The following is a 21,041-nucleotide window of genomic DNA, read 5'->3' as shown; positions in this document are numbered from 1 at the left end:
ATCCTAAAGCATTTACTCTGAGTCATTGCCAAAAACTTTGGTTAGTAGTTTAGAGGAGGCAAGCATCCCATTCTCTGAAGCACTCATCAGAGGAGAGAAATAATTTGGGGGAGGCATTGCTTGCCTCCTCTTTTGGTAAATGTTATGTAGCAGGTATCATTTAGGTTCTTCAGAATATTGTGGCCCAGCAGATTCGGACAGTGAGGAGGTTGGGGAGGAACATGGGCCAGTCCTGGAGTCTGGGAAAGGCTCTGATGAGGGCTCTGTGTCAGAGGCAGAGAGGGGGCCAGAGCCATATACCAGCTATCAGCTGCTTCAGAGTCAGACATCAGTGAGGCAGACAAACAGCTGGAGCCTGTTCCCAGTGTGTGCATGCGCAGACGAAAGGAACAGCTAAAGAACAGGGGTCAACTTGGGAGTAAGGCCACAGTTGGACGATGAATGACCCTTCCCAGAGGAAATAAAAGAGGAGCGAAAGGGGAGTGGAGTTTGCAGGAGACAATTAGTTCGCTTAATTGGTTCGTGACTCTCCGAGACTTCTTGCCAAGTTTTGCAGCTTTTGGCCTGTCAGCTCTCCAAGCCACATAAGGTCTGTGACTGTAAATTCCCCCATGAAAAACTTTGCCGGCAGAATTCACAGTAAATTAATAAAAGGGATTTTTGTCAGGACAAGAGTTGCTTCATGCTCTTGGGAAGCCTCGATCAGAACAAATGTTTAGCGAAAATTTGCATAGTGCAAATCTTCTGCATTTACATCACATACCAGAAGTACACAATTGAGTTCACTTAGCATGCCCAGAATATATGTATATGGGCATATATATTTTAGCCTCTGCACATGCTGCCTCTGCAATGTAGAACCCATACAACCTGGAAGACCTTCAGTCAACCCTGAGAGAAATGGCTGAAAGTAACTTTCTCTTCTTTCTAATATAAATTGATTCGAGACACCCAAATTGCTATGGCAGAAGTGAATTACATTGCATCTGCAGTGAAAACTATTTCATCAGAGAAAGAAACTAATCAATGTGAATTTCTGTACAAAATATTTTTTGGTGTGTGTGTGTGTGTTTCCATTAAGAATTTATCCTTGCAGGGGAATAGATATACACTATATTGCCAAAAGTATTTGCTCACCTGCCTTTACTCGCATAGGAACTTACTGTACGTGACATCCCATTCCTAATCATAGGGTTCAATATGACGTCGATCCACCCTTTGCAGCTATAACAAAGGGTGGATCGACTTCAACTCTTCTGGGAAGGCTGTCCACAAGGTTCAGGAGTGTGTTTATGGGAATTTTTGACCATTCTTCCAGAAGCGCATTTGTGAGGTCACACACTGATGTTGGACGAGTTTACGTGGCCTACCACTTCGTGGCTGAGTTGCTGTTGTTCCCAAACACTTCCATGTTCTTGTAATACAGCTAACAGTTGACTGTGGAATATTTAGGAGCGAGTTAATGTCACGACTGGATTTGTTGCACAGGTGGCATCCTATCACAGTTCCACGCTGGAATTCACTGAGCTCCTGAGAACGACCCATTCTTTCACAAATGTTTGTAAAAACAGTCTGCATGCCTAGGTACTTGATTTTATACACCTGTGGCCATGGAAGTGATTGGAACACCTGATTCTGATTATTTGGATGGGTGAGCAAATACTTTTGGCAATATAGTGTATTTGAACTGAAAGGACATTTCCTGGATAGTCCCGGGGCTCTGAAAACATTAAGTTTGTCTTATCCCTACAAAATAATACTAATAGAAATTCTTCTTGTAAATTGCCACATTTCTCCACTCTGTTTGGTTTTTCTTCCTTAGGGCTTGCCTGGTCCTCAGGGCCCCATTGGACTTCCAGGAGAAAAGGTGAGTTGGAATTAGGGAGTGTCTAGCTGAGGCATAGAATCAGAACGAGGCTGAAAATCCCAATTTTCAGGGTAGCTATAGCAGCAGGCATCAGAGTTCTACCACAGGGATCTAATACAAAAGACTGCTGTGCACGGAATTTTGTTAAGCACCAAGATCAATCTGATTTTGCAGCATTTCCACCTAATAATGCTCCAGTATTTCTTTATTTCAGCTGTGTAATATATGGTGGGAGAGGATTACATTTTGTTGCTGATTTTATTTCTGTAGTTTGGAAGGAAATGTGCATCTTAAATCTGCTACATATTCCTCAGAAATCTGCCAGGGGCTCTCCATGCCTATTCCCATTATGTCAGCATACACTTAGACATATATTTGATAGAGGAGATGTGAGAACTGATAGGACTGTCACTTAATCCATAGTCACAATTCAGATTGTCCCACCCAGCTTTCTGAATATCTCCCTGCACCTTCTTCTCACAGGGTCCACCAGGAAAACCAGGAATACCAGGACTGGCTGGAATGGATGGACCTCCGGTAAATGCCAACATTATTAAAATCTTCATGAAGATAGTACTTAAAGATGAAACCAGGACACTTAACTTTCTTTTGCAGTAGCACTAATATCTGAGGAGAGGTGAATGATGTAAACATATAGAGATCACCCTTGAAATACTACATTATGCCCAGAAGAAAACTTAGCTCCCTGCCTTCTCTTTTCTAATACCCAATATATTTTCCCAGGGCACTATTTTCATTGTGGTGAAGTACCTTTAAGCAAGCATTCATAATACAGTTACTTCACAAGACTGTCTCTTCTGTTGCTTTTCAGGGTCATCCTGGAAGAGAAGGGCCAGCTGGAGAGAAAGGAACTCAGGTGAAAAAGAAGCTTGCTATAGAGTTATCTAAAGTCCATAATTTAGAAAAGGAAGTTCCCCACCCCCAGTCCTCCATCTTCTTCCCAATGCACCCCCCCAAAAAAAAAACCTTCAGGAATAGGGGGATTTATGGTCTTTAAGATTGCAGCAAGGTTGGGCAGGGAGGCTGCTGGACAGACTTGTTTCAAATGTCTTTCTCCTTCAGGGTCCATCTGGTGCAGCAGGACCAGTTGGTTACCCAGGTCCACGAGGAGTCAAGGTAAAGAGATACCCCTTTTATTATTTTTCAAGAATGAACATTTCTACTGAAATTTCTTCCCCATTTCCTTTCCCTCCAGCCTCTCTCTTGCTAGAGCCTCCTTTTATTGCCAGTCTATTTTTTTATTATTTATATATTTATGAAATCAACATACATAGCTACCCAACCAGTGGTGGGTTGCAGGTGATACACCCCGGTACGGGCGTACCGGAGTCTGCCCGGAGTACCAGATACCATTCTGGTACGGTGCTCTGGAGGGCCCACCAACCCGCCCAAGCTCCTTACTGGTCTTTTAAGTCTTCGGTGTTTCCGTGCACGGCGCGTCCAGTGCTTGCGCGATGCTCTGCTGAGCAGCTGGAGCGTTGCGGAGGTTCACAGAGGTGCTAAGACGCATGCACATGCTGCACGCATCCATGTGGATGCTGCCAGTATGGTTGGAATGGGATCCGGAACCCACCACTGTACCCAACTGACATGTGACCAAGGTGGGGTAGAAAATTAGAAACAGCAAATAACAACTACAAAAATACACTAAAATGTAGTAAGATATGTTGCATCTGAGGCTATGTGAAACAAAGACAAAAACAATCACAATGGGTACAAAATCTTTTGATTCTGTCCCAGGGAAGAAAAACAGGTATTTGTAAAGTATTTGAAAAAGAAGGTAGGGTCAGACCAGTGGTGGGATTCAAATAATTTAACAACCGGTTCTCTGCCCTAATGACCATCTGGGTAGGTGGGGGCTTCGTGGTCAGGTGGGAGTGGCCAACTCAACATCACTCAGTCAATGGGCGCTTCACCTTAGCTATTACAATGTAATAATGGTTAACTGGAGAGGCAGTTTCTGTAAGCAGGTCAATAAAGATTAGGCTAGAAACAACACTAGAATGTTTCCTTCCTGCCTTCCTTACAGGATTAGCCCTGTAAAGTGGAAAAAAACAAAAGGAGATTTCTTCCAACAACCAGTTCTCTGAACCTCTTAGAAAGTTAACAACTGGTTCTCCCAAATAGGTGAGAATTGGCTGAATCCCACCACTGGGTCAGACCCACCTGGATCTCAAGGAGATGGTGTTCCATAGGCATAGTGACAAAGAAAGGATGTCTCCTCAGTCCTGCTAGAAGACAGTAGTTGGGTGAGGGACCTGGAGCTCCATTGGATCTAGAGGCCCAACCCATGCTCCATTTGGTCAGATATTATCAGACAGGAAGAAGTAATTGGAGGCAGACAGTTCCACAATTAGACTCTGTTTCACTGAGAACTTTATAGATAACAACCAACATCTTGAAATTGCAGCTGGAAGCCGCCTGGTCACCAACATAACTTGCAAATTCTATACAAGTAGTCCTTGACTTATGACCACAATTGACCCCAAAATTTCTGTTAAGTGATGCATTTGTTAAGTGAGTTTTGCCCCATTTTATGACCTTTCTTGCCTCAGTTGCAAAGTGAATCACTACAATTGATAAGTTAGTAACACAGTTGTTAAGTGAATCTAGCTTCCCCAATGACTTTGCTTGTCAGAAGGTCACATAATCTTGGGACACAGCAACAGTCACAAATATTAACTAGTTGCCAAGCATCTGGATTTTGATCACATGATCATGGGGATGCTGGGAAGATTGTAACCAAAAAAAACCCAGTTGTAAGTCACTTTTTTAAATGCCGTAGTAACTTTGAATAGTCATTAAATGAACTGTTGTAGGTTCGAGGACTACCTGTATTTGCAGTGTTAATGGATGCACTGAGATGAGCCATAATTACTCATGCATTTGCATTCTTTGAGTCGTCTTCAAGGGCAGCTGCATTTAGATGCATTGCAGTACTTCATACATGAAATGACCAAGTATAAATCATTGTGTGTAGAATCTCCTGATTCAGAAATGGACATAATTGCTGCATAAGGTGAATTTATGCAAAGACCCTCCAATTGCTACCTGCTCTTAACATAAATGTCTAGGGAGATTCTCAGTCATCCAGGTCATGGTTGTTCCAAAGGTGCTTTTTTCCAAAGATGTTTCACTTCTCATCCAAGAAGCTTGATCCGAAGAAGCTTCTTGGATGAGAAACGAAATGCCTTCAAGGAAAAACAAAGCCCAGTTGCCTTTTGAAAAAAGCACCTTTGGAATGCTCTTAACATACCAGCCTGAGTCTAGGAGCCCCCCCCCCCCAATTGAGCATGAACCCTGTTTGAGGTAGTGCAATCCCATCCAGAACCAAAGGTGGAAACTCTAATGATTAAGGTAAAACCCACAGTCACTTGGGCTGGCTAAGGTTTGGCCTGAGCCTGTTCTCCTCCATCCAGGCTTCCCCAGCCTCCAGACATTGAGACGGAATCTCAGTGGCATTGCTTGGCCAGCCAAGGGTTGAAATGTCTAATGATATTTAACCCTATGCCAATGGATGATTTCAGTGAACAACCTCAGGTAAGAGGCTAAGCCGAGGCAGGAAGGTCAACAGGAGGTGTGCTAAAAGTCAGATGATGGCTGCTGCCATGCAATCAAAACTTGCCCTCTCCTGAAGTCTGAATGCTTTTAAAACTTCAGGGCAAAGAACTGGACTGCCAACCTTCAGAATTCAATAGTCACTGCTCAGACCTACCATGGCATCTTTCTGTGTGGTGTCGTTCACCGCTTGTAGCTTTCTGCCTATAATCATGGCTTCTATATCAAAGTGAATATTTAAAGTGGATATATATATATATATATATATATATATATATATATATATATATATATATATATATATATAAATAAATAAATATAAATAAAATATAAAAATGATATATATCATTGTTTTCCTTTTCCGTAGGGGGCATTTGGAATAAGGGGCCTGAAAGGCAGCAAAGGTGAGAAGGTAAGTCTCTGAAGAGAATACGAGACAATATCAGAGAAAGAGCTCCACAAGATTTCATCAAATTTAAGAGAGCATTTCACTGCTCCTGCTTTCTCTGTGTTGCTAATGTGCTATTCTAGAACAGATCATGAACATTTAACTGGAGTAAGTGGAATAAGTACTTCATTTTTTACCTTTTTCCAACGCAGTCATTATTTGGAGTGATATAAGTGTTGAGGTTCCATCTGGGTATAAACCCTTGAAAAGTAGTTCTTTTGGATTTTTATATTAGTTTCTAGATTGCAACAAATTAGAATGTACCATGGGGTAATACAATAACTTTGCTAGGATCAATTCATTCTCTCTCTCTCTCTCTCTCTCTCTCTCTCTCTCTCTCTCTCTCTCTCTCTCTCTCACACACACACACACACACACACACACACACACACTCACACTCACACACACACACACACACACACAAACACAAATACAAAACCAAAACCAAAATCTTTCAAAAGAGTAGGAAAATGTTTTGGTTGTCATCTAGAGGTAGCCTGGAAAATATTTTATAGCAATTAAAATATTGTCCATATCTGAAATTCATCCAAATTTTAGAATCTCCTTTCCAATATAATTCAATATGTTCATATTTTGTTTTTTTTTGAAAACTTTCTTTTCAGTATTATCTTTGAAGTTCTGACTAACAAATTATTTCTTCGTAGTTTAAAATTCTTATATTCAGTCAGTAAGCAATAACTGACAAGGTTGACAGTCAGGTAGGAGAATATAATTTCAGGTTCAGGCAGAGACATTTTAACTAGCAACTCTACTAGCCAAGTGTTCCTGTCTTTAGAAATATATATATGTTCTCTTTTTTTGGATGGGGGTTGGGGATAAGAACAAAAAGTAAAACTGTAGGTTTGAAGTAAAATGAATTTTGCACACCATTAAAACACATGATTCTTTCTTTGTATTTCAGCATTAAAATAAGATTGACATTTTTATTATTCTCATGTTTTGAACTTTTATGGATTCCTAGGGTGAAGATGGATTCCCTGGCTTCAAAGGTGATATGGGGCCCAAAGGCGATTGGGTGAGCAATATTCTTCCCAGTATTCCCAGTATGAAGTATCTGTAAAGGCTTTTAAAAGAAGGCATGAACCATCACTGAGGCTTTAGAAATTCATTCCTTATAGTTAGCATTGGTGGTAGATTTTATTAACAATTTTAAATAGAAGATAAAATATTATAAAGAAAAAGGAAAAAGACAAAACTACAAAAGTACAAAAAAAAGAAAAGATAGAAACCTCCCAGTTCCTTTGCAGCAAATACAAGTATGATTACATAATTATCCCTTATTCTACATATACAAAAAGAAAACTTCTCTTTTTAATATAACCTAGCATAGTTATTTTCTAATCATAAAAACCATAAATCATTTTTTCTGTCTGTAAGTGGTTTCCAGTCAGCCATAAATGTAGATACGTATTTTCTTTTCTCTAATCAAAAAAGTTAAGTTAGCTATCTCTGCAGTTTCCACCATCTTCATTAAGCATTCCTATATTGTGAATAATGTCGGATCTTTCCACTTTTGAACATATAATAATCTTGTTGCATTTGTCATATATAAAAACCAAATTTCCATGACTTTTTTCTAGTTACCTGTTCATTAATCTCAAAGACAGGCCTCTAGTTGCAATGATCCTTTAATATTTTAAATTTCTGAATTAATATATTATTATATATTAATAATTATATGTATATAATGGTGGACACATCAAAATAGTTTATCTACTGTATATATAAAAACAATTTTTACGTGTCTACCATAAAATGTCCATGATATTCCCATTTCCAACGAAGATTCAAAATAACTTTATACATTCTAGACAATTTCTCTGGTGACAAATATCAACGATACATTATTTTATAACAATCCTTTCAAAGATTAGAACACAATGTAAATTTCAATCACAGCATAACCCCCCTTGTATTAATGGCAATAAAATCACTTATTTTCAGTAGCATAATTTTTTGTGGAAAAATAAGTGCCTTAAACATGCAAGCATTAGAGTACCAATTTTACTTTTTAATGCTTATTTGGCAGCCACAAAATACAATGGGTCATATGTTCATAACGCTCTTGGTCTTGAGACTAAACATTTTTCTAAAAGGAAAAAAGAAGAAGAAACCTGCATCTATTTTAAAAAGTTGTCCATGTCATTTTTAGTAAAAGGACATGGTTTCTATATTCAACTATATTCCACTCTCTCGGCCTTCCGAAAAGCCACCAAAACCTGGCTGTTCCGGCAGGCCTGGGGCTGTTGATCAATGTCCAGCCCCACCTAGACAGAATGGATGGTGTGTTATTTTAAAAACTGTATTTTTATTCTTAATCTTTAACTTTTTTATCTTGTCTCTGTAAGGCGCCCAGAGTCCTACGGGATTGGGTGGCATACAAATTTATTAAATAATAATAATTAAATAATAAATAAGTAGGAGGAGGATTGCCTTTGTGAGATCGTATAATAACATAACAAATGATGTTAAATGTTAAAATAAAAGTTATGTGATAAAATGATGAAATAATAAATCCCACCGTCAACTTTCCAAGTACAAAAGGATTAGGCCAGTTCATGTTATGTTTTTCAGTACACAGAAAGCTTGCCAAAGGTGGGTTTGAGGTTAGGAGGTTAGGATTCAGCGAAGATTCTTTCATTCCAATTTTAGAAATCCAGAAAGGGTTTTTCTTTGTGGAAACGATTTGTAAAACAGAGATTCTCCATCTTTGTGTTAAATACTATGTTCTCTGTGAATCCCGTAGTGTGTATCTAGATTATATTTAAAATGTTTTGCCTGGGATGCATTGGGATGTTGCCATCCTAGGAGATGAAGTCTGATACATTTTTATTCGCTGCACCTCAGGCTTGTTGTTGTGTTAGTTATGATACTCACTTTAAAAATAAATTTAAGAATCTTAGAGGTGTTTTTTTTTTCAAATAGAAAGCAAAATGGTGTTTAGTATTTTGATTCTGTAAAGTTATAAATGGACTGGGAGCCAGATGGATCTGAAATAAAATTTTGGAATTAATTATAAAAATCCTTCCCATGGGAAAATGTTTTTGTTTTGAATTCTTTAAAAATATCGTAGGATAGGACTTTGAAAGTTAGACACTAAAGGGAGCCAGAGGGCACTGAAGATTATAGTACAATTAAAGCAGAAAAACATTTAAATTTGACTTACTAATGCAGCATGGAACAATACTTTAATATTAGAGGATGAACAATGGACCAAAAATGTAATTTTAAGAGTCTCTGCCAATTATAGATAGATTGGTAGATCATGTTTAAAAAATTATATGGAAGATGAACCTATTTAACCAGAGAAGACTGAGACTGATCTGAAGGTGGATTTAAAAATGACAGACTACAAGAATGATATGGAAAATGATTCTACACAGGATATACAAATACAATTGGTTGATGTTTTGATAATAAGAGGCAAATACAAAGAACAGACCAAAAGAATGACTTGCATAACTTTCCCATACTGAATTCGCAAAGGAGATTTATTAAAGCTTTGAAAAATTTTATGAGAAGAGACAAAGAAACAAGTGACAAGAAATCAAACCTGAGGATATTATTAAGGGATTAAATATTAAGACTGTTAAAAATAAAAGGCAAGAATATCAAAGGTTTCTTTGATCGAAATACATATGTTGTTATCTCTTGTAACCCTGAATGGACTTTTGCTGATCAGAATTGAACAATGAGGCTTTAAGTATATTTTATTATTTCCATGTTGTCCTTTTAGTTTTCTTAATTTGTATTAATTTTATTCTCTTTACTTGTAATACTTAATAAAATTGCTGCATAAAAAAAGGAAGAAAAATTGATGGGTGGGTAAAGGGTCATTCACAATATTCCCATTAATTGATGTTTCCTTGACAATGGCTTGTGTGACGAAATTCCTTCTATATAGCCTTGTTCATGTTCATTACCATGCATTGGCTGAACTTTCCTGTAAAATACCTCTTTTTTTCTCTGAGACCTGTGTACACACACTACACGACACTACACTACGTGCACGCACACAGACACACATCCCAGACTTTGTGTGATTCATTTTCCTCTCTCCCCATCTGAGATGATGGATAAAATTATGATTTATGATGTGCAACTTATTTTAGTGTCAATAGCTGGTGTGTACAATCTACTGTATCATTCTCAGACATGACAGCAGTCATAATGCATGATTGTCTCTGAAGTACTGAGAACATGCTTTGAAACTAGAATTTCATAAACGTGATTGGCACAATTATTTTAATTCTTTCAACAGGGCGATGCTGGCCCACTGGGCCTACGGGGTGAGGATGGCCCTGAGGGGCTGAAAGGACAGGTGGGACCTCCTGGGGAAGCAGGTTCTTCTGGCCTGGCTGGTGAGAAGGTGAGCTTTTGGAACAAGGGAAGCTACTTGGCATTCAGCAGCTCTCCGGGTATCAGGCAGAGGTCTTCCTCGTTATGACCTGATCATAAAAGAAGAAAGAATATAGCAATAGCAATAGCAGTAGACTTATATACCGCTTCATAGGCCTTTCAGGCCTCTCTAAGCGGTTTACAGAGAGTCAGAATATTGCCCCCAACAATCTGGGTCCTCATTTTACCCACCTTGGAAGGATGGAAGGCTGAGTCAACCCTGAGCCGGTGAGATTTGAACCGCTGACCTGCTGATCTAGCAGTAGCCTGCAGTGCTGCATTTAACCACTGCACCACCTTGGCTCTAAAGAAATCAAACTTGGGATACTTTAGGGCCTTTGCTCTATTACTATGTTGTGGTCCCACTGATTAATTGCAGCAGGAATTTGTTTAATTCTTTCTCCACTCGCCAGGGATTGTTTAATTTCATCCCTGGGCACATATAGGCTCTGATCATCTCCTTTTTTTCTGCAGGGCAAATTGGGTGTGCCAGGGTTGCCAGGCTATCCTGGCCGCCAAGGACCCAAGGTAAGCAGGAGGGAAGAACTGGAGGAAAGGAAGAAACCTTGTCCCAACCTATCCCGCCCTGCCCTCAGATCGGATTATTTTTCCATAGGGTTCGACCGGATTCCCAGGGCCTCTAGGCCTCATTGGAGAAAAAGGCAAACGGGTGAGTGAAACTAGGAAATACCCCTTGAAAAAAACCGTGAGAGATTTTTTTGCGGATTATAAAGATGGGAGAGGATGTGGGAAGAGAGAGAATTCAAGAAAAGGGAGAAAAGGAATTTCACCAGTGGTGAAATTCAAAATTTTTTACTACTGATTTTTGGTTGTGGCTTGGTTGGCGTGGCAGGGGAAGGATATTGCAAAATCTCCATTTCCATCCCACTCTGGGGCCAGCCAGAGGAGGTAATTGCCGGTTCTCTGAACTACTCAAAATTTCCACTACCGGTTTTCCAGAACCTGTCAGAACCTCCTGGATTTCACCCCTGATGCGAACCTTTTTTTGAAGGTGCCAACTGTGGTTTCAGCAAAATGGTTGTTCCCTCATTTCTCAGAAACTATTTTGCAGTCTCTTCATGAGGAACAATTGTCAGGAGCTCTTGTGGGCAAACTTGAGTTCTCTCCTTGTCCAGAAAGGAACAAATGGGACTGCATTGCAGCCTGGATCTCGCTTCCACTTACAAAACGTAACTGCATCAGGATTTGGAGGACTGTCTGTCCTCTATCCCTTGACACATTTTATTGATTCATTTTATTTGCTACAGCAGTGCTTTTATTTGCTAATGCTCACACTTCAGCATGGATCACAGCAAGGGAGCACAGTCTGAGAAGCAGGATTACCCAATTACCAGCTGTTTTCACTGAAATGAATCTGAGAGAGAAATGGTTCTCTACTTTCAAATGTTCCTGTCGAACGTGACTTTCTAGTTTAGATTTAAAAGAATAATCAAGGGTTTTTTTTAATCTCATGGCACATTTGTTAGGAAAATTGCTAGCAGCCATAACCAAGGGATATAAAACAGACACTTGCCTTAATTTTAGGCAAATTTAATTGAACTTTATAGTTTAAGTGTCCAAATGTTTAGTATTTGGCAGATATGTTTATAACAGTGCTTAGCGTTTTATTGTGCATTTTGAATTTAAACATACTTTTTGGTTCTTCTGTTAATGGGCAATGGTGGACATTAAAGTCCAAACTAGAGGATATGTGAGATAAGGGAACATCTGAGCATCTCTCTGTAATGTCCCATTTAAGCCTGGTAACTCTGTTTATGTTGGCTCACTGAACTCCACCTTACCCTCCTTTTCTGTTTTCCTTCTTTTCAAGGGAAAAGCTGGCCAGGCAGGGCAGACTGGACAGCGTGGTCCTCCGGTGAGCTTTCATAGAATAGATGCTTATAAAGTCCCAAGTTTTCTCCAGAGAGACTTTATTTGATGTTTATCAACCAATATGTATCCTGGCTAGAAGAGGTCCTGTGCTAAAATTTAACATTATCTCTCTCCACTTCCCGTAACTGAAGAACAAATTACAAGGATGCAAACATCATGATGAGAATATTGAGCAAGTGAAAAAGGGATATAATGAAAGTGCAGCACTCTAAGCCCATCATATTCCTTATATGATGTAGTGAGTAGCCCTGGGGAGTTGCAGCATCTTTACTGCCTTTCTCAGGTCATATCAAGTGTTTGCAATATTGTTCTTGGCTCTGAATGGAGTATAGGAGGTCTTATATTTTCCGGAAAACCATTCTAAGGACACTGCTTTCTGTGAATTCAGTTATTTTAAAAATGACTTCTGATAATAGCAAGATACTAATGGCTTAAGTGAAGGGCAAAGAGAAGGCTCATCACCTTAATTTTGTAAAGTAATATGTGACTGACTCCATTAAAAATCATAGTTGTTGAACTGCCCGTGTTTGGGTGTCTGAAGGATGGGAGAAGTATCTCTTTGAATTTCACACATCTGGAGAGTGTTTTTTGGTTGCAACTCCCCTACCCTTCACAAAAATATGATGATTAAGCTGAATTTCCATTAATATTTCTTATCTCTCCCCTTTCTCCCATAATATGCCAATGAATATAGTAGCCACTTGGGGCATATCCATTACAAAGCTCAAATTAATTCAAAGAAATCTTAATTCAGATCTTCCAAATTTGAATTTGCTTGCAGAGATTTGAATGTATATTCTGATTTGTATGCCCTCACTCAGGGTTCTATTATTAATATTTCTATAGATGGAAAAATCAGGGAGAGGGGAGAAAGCACAAGAATGTGTTAAGATTAAATTGACTGTCCCAATGGGCTGCTCAAGCCAGAAAGCAGCAAAAGAAAACTTCAGAGATATAAAAGTCATTGAAATATCACACACACACACACCATTAAATTTGGGGTTTGAACCCTTAATTTTCTTCCTTTTTGCACTGCATATTTCACTAGAATGAAATGAACCACATGATAGTTGTGAAAATGTGAAACCTTGCCTTTAAACTGGATTCATCTGTCTTCAGCCCATAGATAATTTCTCCAGCCTTGAATTTGTTTTCCTTATTGGTTCATTCTATAGGTAGATGACATGTGCATGTGGCTGGATCATTGCAAAAAACAGAGATGTTACTTGTAGTCTTATCTCTCTCTACTTCTATTTGGTACACAATTTCTGAAACAAGAGTTAGGGGATGCTGATTTCTGGGAAGCATCCAGGGCTTAGCTGCTTAATAAATATCCCATATACTAATGGTAATCCATTTCTATTCTGGGGATCTAGGAAGCCTGGCTCAGCTCCAGACTTCAGTTTATTAATACCAATCTGAAACTAATATCCTTTCCCATTTAGGGTATTCCTGGTGAACGTGGTTTGCCAGGACCTACAGGAAAACCGGGATCAAAGGTATGGCTGTTTTCCATATGATGTGTATGGCCTTCTACATTTCTCCATACACAGTGCAGGATATGTATGTAAACAGCTGTGACGAGTGCACTCCCTAAAATGCAGAGTCTGTTCATCATTTGCTGTCTCAAATATTTTTAAAATTTGCTTATTCTTGGATTATGTCAAATGTATTTTTAAAATATACACTTGGGCATATACTGTAGGCCTGGCTGTCTTGATCCTTACCTACTTACCATTTTTTGCCAAATTATACAACTCCATTATTGACAACTGAAGCTGTCAATATGCATTAAATCAATCTACACAGGCAGCTATAGGTAACTAAATTACATTATACAAAAACATTGTAAAGATTGTGCACTTTTCATACAGAGTTGCATGATTTCATTTTTAAATGGTGCCACACTTTAAGACTAACACTATTGGCAAAACCATCTTAAAGCCCCCACAAACAGAACTAATAAAATACTAATTTCTTTGTCCGTTGGAATATTAGAATATTAGCATTAGTATGGGAGGGGCTGATAGATGTATCTTATTTATAAAATCTATCTGTCAACGTTCCAAGTATCATGTAGAATTAAATCAGAGTCCAAAGCAAAACGATACTTAAAGTTCCAATTTAATAGATCAGACATCTTGGCATTATGCTATGAAATCCCAATTCTGGAATTACATCAGAATCCCACCCAGTTCAAAGTTCATAATCTTGTCCCCACACCCACAATCCATCACATGGTCCAATCTTCTTCTTCCACGCTAGCACCTATGCCCAACTGCTTCTGATCAGGTGCAAAGGTGCGGAGACAAAAGATGACCTTGAGTTTCTAGAAAGGAATGAAAACAATACATTCCACAATCCTTCTATTCCCCCCTCCCATCAACTATACTAATGAAACAGCATAATGAAATAAGAGAAAGTGTGGCAGGCCAAAATTCTAAAAGGAATATAATTGCAGACCTGACACTATCATCTACTTTTTTAAAATGCCAATTTTCCTATAAACAAATTTTTGCAGTGTAACTTTACCTGATAGTGTCCAAAATGTTATTTTAGGAACTCTGCATCACCTGATTTTGTAGATGAATAGTAAAACTCCTAGGCGATTTGCACTGATGTTATGCTGGGTTTTGTTCCTGCTGCTTTGTCAGCCTTTGACGTTAACTGAAGTTAAAATCTGGAGAGGGTTTTTTTGTTGGTTGTTGTTTTTTAACTAATGTTTCTTCCTCTAGGGTGACTCTGGCCATGATGGCTCCCCAGGGACTACAGGAGAAAAGGTAAGATGAATGATCAAATCCCTGCAAATGAAGGACATCTGTGGTCAGCAATCTTTTTTCTTCCTCTGGTAAAAGTATGTCTCAGGAAGAGAAGTTATGACATCATAAAGGCCATGATGTCTCTGAGGTTGTTGAAACCATGGGGATGTCTTCATGGATCCAACAGTCTCAGAAATAGCATAGCCTTTATGATGTCACAGGTTCGCTTCCTGAGATCCTCCTTTGCCAAAGCAAAAATCTCTGCATAAACAGTTCCTTTAAAGTTTATAGGATGAAGAACTAACTTCAGAAATTAAATATTTACAATGTGATAAAATGTGAGAGTGGGGAAAACAGAATAGGAAGCTAAAATATATCAAAGTATTTTTTGTCTTTTCCCACAGGGGCCCACTGGGCCACAGGGAGCCAATGGATTCCCAGGATCAAAGGGGCCGCCAGTAAGTAACCCACTGTTCCTTTTACAGAAATTTCTATTTAACTAGAGGTAAAGATCAATATTCCATAAAATAGTTGTGTATGAGAGAGCAGATTGTACTTTTTATTATTACAATCTACCTAATAAAAAATTACCATGTGAATTATTCATGGGGAGAATGCAAAGCCCAAGTTAAAAATAGATTGTGTATTCAAAGACTTAAATAATCAATAGACTTACTGTTCATTACAGGATACCTATAAGTAAATATACTGGTAGGTGCAGAATTTTAGTCTTGGTGGTATTATATTTTTACTTGCAAAATGAAGGAGCTTGGGTCTACTTTGCTGCAAACTGGTGGTTTGGATAATTGGTTGTTGACACAGTTGGGATTATAAGATTGGATATCTGCCTGCCTGGGACTAGAATTGCTTTTGTAAGGTATACAGGATAGGTAAAACTTCAGAAACCTAAAAGATTACCACCAGTGTCAGATTTTGTAGAATCCAAAGAATGGCATTTGAGTTAAGGAAACATGTTTGAGTCCTATTCCTTTATTATTTTGTTGCCATGGGCATTCATTTTGACCAAATTAGTTTTACCTAAAACATATTAATTGCATAAAGAAGATGAAATAGCATAAAAATGTGGGGCATATTTTTATCATAACAGTTTAATAGCTTGACATATTCTTTTAAAGCTGCCTGGAGGGGACCAGGTGGCAGAATTTATTATTAGATCTTCTTTAATCTTCTTTCCTTTTCAGAGCTATCTTATTCCCATCTCAGTGCCAGTAGGGGAGCTCTGGAGGGCAGTCATATTTCAATCTCTTCTCCCATGTTCATGATCAGAACACTTGAAAAAGCTGTAATCCTTGTTTGCTATTTGAGTACATGTGATATAGATTTCGCAAGCCCCAAATTTCCCAGGCCTTTTTTTATTAAATATATTGGAATCTTAAAACCATTTTATTAGGTCTAGCTCACCATGGCTATCCATCTATACTGCATTGTGAAATACATTCATTTAAACAGTAGCACAATAGATTCTACAGAGCCATTGCAATTATATATATATATATGCAGGTGAAGTCATATGATTACATACTTGGGATAGACAAACGGAATTTATTTATTTATTTATTTATTTATTTATTTATTTATTTATTTATTAGACTTATATACCGCTTCATAGGGCTTTCAGCCCTCTCTAAGCGGTTTACAAATTTTTTAGCAAATTGAGTCAGCAACTTGCCCCCACAGTCCGGGTCCTCATTTCACCCACCTTGGAAGGATGGAAGGCTGAGTCGACCTTGAGCCGGTGAGATTTGAACCACTGAACTGCAGATCACAGTCAGCTAAAGTGGCCTGTAGTACTGCACCCTAATCACTGCGCCAGAAATGCTTATAAAGATGGCAGTGGTTCTACCTCCTAATGTTGCCCATGCTAAAAGAATCTGGCAGTTTTTAATAGGAAATCTTCACCACACCCTCATTCTCCTGCAACACTTCCTGCCATCTAAGCTTATCTTTCTCTTTTTTTTTCTTAAGGCAACTGGTGAACCTCTAAACATACTGCTGAGCTGCAGTTCACCCACCATTTATGTTTTCTAGAGCTATGTTTGGGACTCGATTATATTCTTGTAAATAAAGATGGTATTGGGAGCAGGCAAACTCAGAAAACAAGCACCTCTTGCATTTCTGGAAAGAGAAATTATTGAAAGCCTGTCAGAACAGTTCTCTAGATCAACTAATGTCTAGAGAAGTATTAGTTACTTTGAGCCTCTTTCTCCTGTTCTCCCCTCCCTGGATCAAGATATCTTTTCAATAATGGCCCAAGTCCTTCTTTTAATACGTCTGCTTCCTTTTCTGTTTTCCAGGGCCTATTGAATATTTCCTCATAAAAGCTGCCATTTCCTTTATAGTATGCCAGTTTTCCCATTGACTGGTTGGTTTAGAAGAATTACAAATAAATAAATAATGAAGTTAAGTGAGGGAAGGATTCTGACAGGCACCATATTTAGTGCTTGAACATCTACCAGAATCTTTTTTAATAACCACAATTATTTCTGTTTGGAAGGGACCTGTAGGAAAAGATGGTCTATCAGGACATCCAGGCCAGCGTGGTGAGGCAGTAAGTATTAATATAAACTTCTCTCAAGGTTGGTTGTTGCCATGTGGTCTGTGGATAACTGCCTCCTTGTTTCTCTTATTCTCCTTTGCTGATTTCTTGCCTTGGTAATTTGTCTGACTGCTTTCTCTATATTTCTTTAATGGGCTCAGCATTCTATTGTTGACTCTCCAAAATGATTTTCATTTCTCCATGAGAGGAAGTAAAAAATGTAAGTCACACCATTGTCTCTACAAGTTCTAAGGTGATCAGTCGTCAAAATTAAAATATTCAACTAGGTTTCAGGTGTTGAGTATTGCATTTTTACTTGTCTTATCTGATACAACTCTTCAGATACTTTGGGCCAATACTTGAAATTCCCCAATGAATTTGGTTCATGATCCCACTTGATGGAATCCTGAAACTAATTATCCAATATCTGTTTGGGAATTGTTGGGCTCTTAGATGAATGAACCATGAAAGAGATCTCCATTGGACCAAAATATCTTCATCTTAGATAGTAATCTTTCTTTCTCTTTTTTTATAGGGATTTCATGGCAAAACTGGCCCACCGGGGCCAACAGGAGTTGTGGGGCCACAGGTAAAGAGGTTCTTTAGTTTATGTATTTATAATAAAAATATGAATTCATAATTAAAACTGGGCAACCTTGGCTGAGATACTATCCATGTTGCTAAAGTAGCAATAAGACCCATGTGCAAACCTGATGTAGAAAATTAATGATATCTGTTTGAATTTAGTAGATACCATGCATGAAAAATATTCCAGAATTTCTAGCTACTACAGTGGGACATGTAACATTTCTTAATCAGAGGGCCATATTTGATCTCTGAGTGGGGACCCACCAGTGGCAATTGTATGATTATGTTATTGTACGCTTGTTGTCTTGTTGACATCATTTGTTACAGATGCTGCAAAATTGAAGTTAATTAAGTGCAATGATTATTTCCTATGTATTTAATATTTAATATCCCCCCTTCTCTCACATTAAAAACTACTGGGGATATAATATCCATGTGCTTATACTCTTCTTCCCAATTTTGAGAATTAAAATGTTCTGAATGAAAATTTGGGAAGTAGTAAACATAAGGAAGTAAGTATTAGCTAAACATTACTTAGTACTTCATAGCAAACAGAGCTAGCAGTAGTGAAATAGGCTGCTTTGGCAGGTAACTTTTTCTTTCACTGAAGCTGCTTATCTGTTTGGCTTTCTGTCAAGAATACTGTAAAAATACATCCTCCTTTGAGATCTTTTATTACAGTAGCTTCAATGATGTTTTCCTTCAACTCTTACGAGCTAGTAAATATATGGATATAATAGCTACATGTTATATATAAAACCATCAGATAGCTTAGCATGCATGTGTCAAGCCTTCAATTCAGTAATGTTGAAGTAGTAATATATATAGTCCATGTATATAGGAAGAAGAAGAGATTATCTTGATTATGCTCTTCTTGGATCAATAAGAAGATGCAATGGAAATATCAGTTGAATTCCTTGAAATGCAAAATGAATTATATGACCCAGCATAGTACTAATATTTTTACAGTTGTGTTTTATTATAAATTTAACCTGCTCTCAAAAGCACTGCATCTTCTCTACAGGGAAACACGGGAGAAACTGGTCCTATGGGGGAGAGAGGCCACCCAGGCTCCCCTGGTCCTCCTGGAGAACAAGGCCTGCCCGGTATTGCTGGTAGGGAAGGTGCCAAGGTGAGCACTTACAGATACCATAGTCATAAACAAGGGATGAGAGCAGGGGAAAAGGAATGGATTTTCCTAAATGCTGCCAAGTGTCCCTAAACCAGAATTAACCTTATCTTAAAGAGATTGCCACATATACATCCCAGAAGAGCTGCATTTCAGCCCTAAGGCAATAACTATTCTGTATTTTTGTCATGTTCAATACAAGGATTAAGAGCTTGCTTATGTAACCTTCATTCTACAAAATCCTTTGCAGTGGGACCATAGCAAGGCCACATGCTGATCCATACATCTGGGTCCAGTAACTATAGGAAACAATTGGTTTGTCTAAAGTACGGCAGGACAAATGATGTCAGCTCACATCAAAATTGTTAGAAGTAACTGCATAGTAATACTAGATCTTTACTTCTAGGGTGATCCTGGACCTGGTGGCATCCCAGGTATTCCAGGACCTACTGGAATTAAAGGCTTCACAGGAGCCCGTGGTCCTGTTGGAGAGAAAGTAAGTGTTCAAGAAGATGAACAGGAAATAATGTGGAACTTAATAGTTATGATGGGTATAGAATATAATAAAGGCCTATGCTGTACCAGGCTAATTTAATTTAACTGGGTTATTTAGTTGCAATCGTCATGGACCTCTAATTGCAACGTACTTGGAATGCGTAACTTAAGGATGCTGTGTTGCTATGTCTTGGTCCTTGGGTAAAAGATTCCATGGATCAATTTCCTTATTGGGAATATCATGCTAGGATAAATGAGCCTCTTCAATCGCAGTGAAGTTCTCCTGTTCCTGCCTGCATGTTTGTGATCTAAAAGATCCAATAGAAAAGGAGAATGAGAATAAGGAGGGAACATGAAATGATGGTACCATGGAAAGTCATCTTCTTGTGTTTTACTTTCTATCACAGGGACCAATAGGCCTGAAAGGAGCAGAAGGGCCACTTGGTCCAGCAGGCTCCATGGTAAGTATTTTCCCCTAACTTCAAAAGATCAGACTTTTGTTGCATGATGGAGAGAGTGTCTGCAAATAATACTCATTATCAATGAAGTGAAGACACCCTACTGCAGCAAGATAGTCTTAGAGTAAAATTCTTGGTAGTGATGTTGCAGCCCGAATTAATTAATAGCGAACATTAATCAAAGGAGAAGTTTGCATTAGAGATAACTTCAGATCAAATAAATGGGGTTCATAGATTTATTACCTCCTGATAGGGTCCTCCTGGGGAGCGAGGTCCCTCTGGAGCAGCTGGAGGCATTGGACTACCAGGAAGAGGGGGTAATCCTGGACCACCTGGACCTGCAGGGGAGAAAGGAGCACCGGTATGTACAAGGCACCGTTTTGCCATTCAGAGCTCAACTAATATGCAAGATGATCTTACCCTAAAGAGCAGGTGAACTAGAACAGGGTGTCAAACTCAAGGCCCTGGGGGCTGGATCCGGCCCATGGGGTGCTTAGATCTGACCCACACAGCCACCCTGGAAACAGCTCATTTTCACTGGCAGAGGTCTCGGGCCACCACAGGCACCCCTGACATGAGTGACGTATAGCTGGCCATCCCCACCCCACCTCCCGAGGTCAAACACAACACTGATGTGGGCCTCAATGAAATTGAGTTTGACACCTAGAAGCGTCAAAAAAGGAAAGTCATCTAATGAATGCTTATTATAGTCTTTCCCAACTTCCAGATATGTTAGCCTAAAATTCTTTCTCTGTGATGGGAAAGGATCCCAGTTTGTTGAAGAACATCAGATTGGGAATCTTGGCTTAGAAAGAATTTTAAGATGAAACCATAAGATCCAGGTGTGGA

General features: G+C 38.8%; 1 protein-coding gene across 4 annotated transcripts in view; it reads left to right on the top strand.

The window, feature by feature from the left end:
• COL5A3 (collagen type V alpha 3 chain) overlaps positions 1-21,041 on the top strand; it is a 130,278-nt gene that overhangs the window by 79,324 nt on the left and 29,913 nt on the right. For all 4 annotated transcript variants that reach the window (XM_032210463.1, XM_032210462.1, XM_032210465.1 and 1 more), the window contains 19 exons: positions 1,823-1,867; positions 2,351-2,404; positions 2,700-2,744; positions 2,951-3,004; positions 5,814-5,858; positions 6,877-6,930; positions 10,177-10,284; positions 10,788-10,841; positions 10,930-10,983; positions 12,145-12,189; positions 13,652-13,705; positions 14,942-14,986; positions 15,370-15,423; positions 17,481-17,534; positions 18,058-18,111; positions 19,135-19,242; positions 19,646-19,735; positions 20,142-20,195; positions 20,446-20,553. In XM_032210463.1, the coding sequence (XP_032066354.1) occupies positions 1,823-1,867; positions 2,351-2,404; positions 2,700-2,744; positions 2,951-3,004; positions 5,814-5,858; positions 6,877-6,930; positions 10,177-10,284; positions 10,788-10,841; positions 10,930-10,983; positions 12,145-12,189; positions 13,652-13,705; positions 14,942-14,986; positions 15,370-15,423; positions 17,481-17,534; positions 18,058-18,111; positions 19,135-19,242; positions 19,646-19,735; positions 20,142-20,195; positions 20,446-20,553 (1,179 nt within the window). The remainder of the gene's footprint in view (positions 1-1,822; positions 1,868-2,350; positions 2,405-2,699; positions 2,745-2,950; positions 3,005-5,813; positions 5,859-6,876; positions 6,931-10,176; positions 10,285-10,787; positions 10,842-10,929; positions 10,984-12,144; positions 12,190-13,651; positions 13,706-14,941; positions 14,987-15,369; positions 15,424-17,480; positions 17,535-18,057; positions 18,112-19,134; positions 19,243-19,645; positions 19,736-20,141; positions 20,196-20,445; positions 20,554-21,041) is intronic.

This window comes from Thamnophis elegans, chromosome 2, assembly GCF_009769535.1.
Source record: "Thamnophis elegans isolate rThaEle1 chromosome 2, rThaEle1.pri, whole genome shotgun sequence".
In the NCBI taxonomy this organism is placed as follows: Eukaryota; Metazoa; Chordata; class Lepidosauria; order Squamata; family Colubridae; genus Thamnophis; species Thamnophis elegans.
Note: the sequence above shows the minus strand (reverse complement) of the source record. Positions and strands in the feature narration are given on the sequence as shown.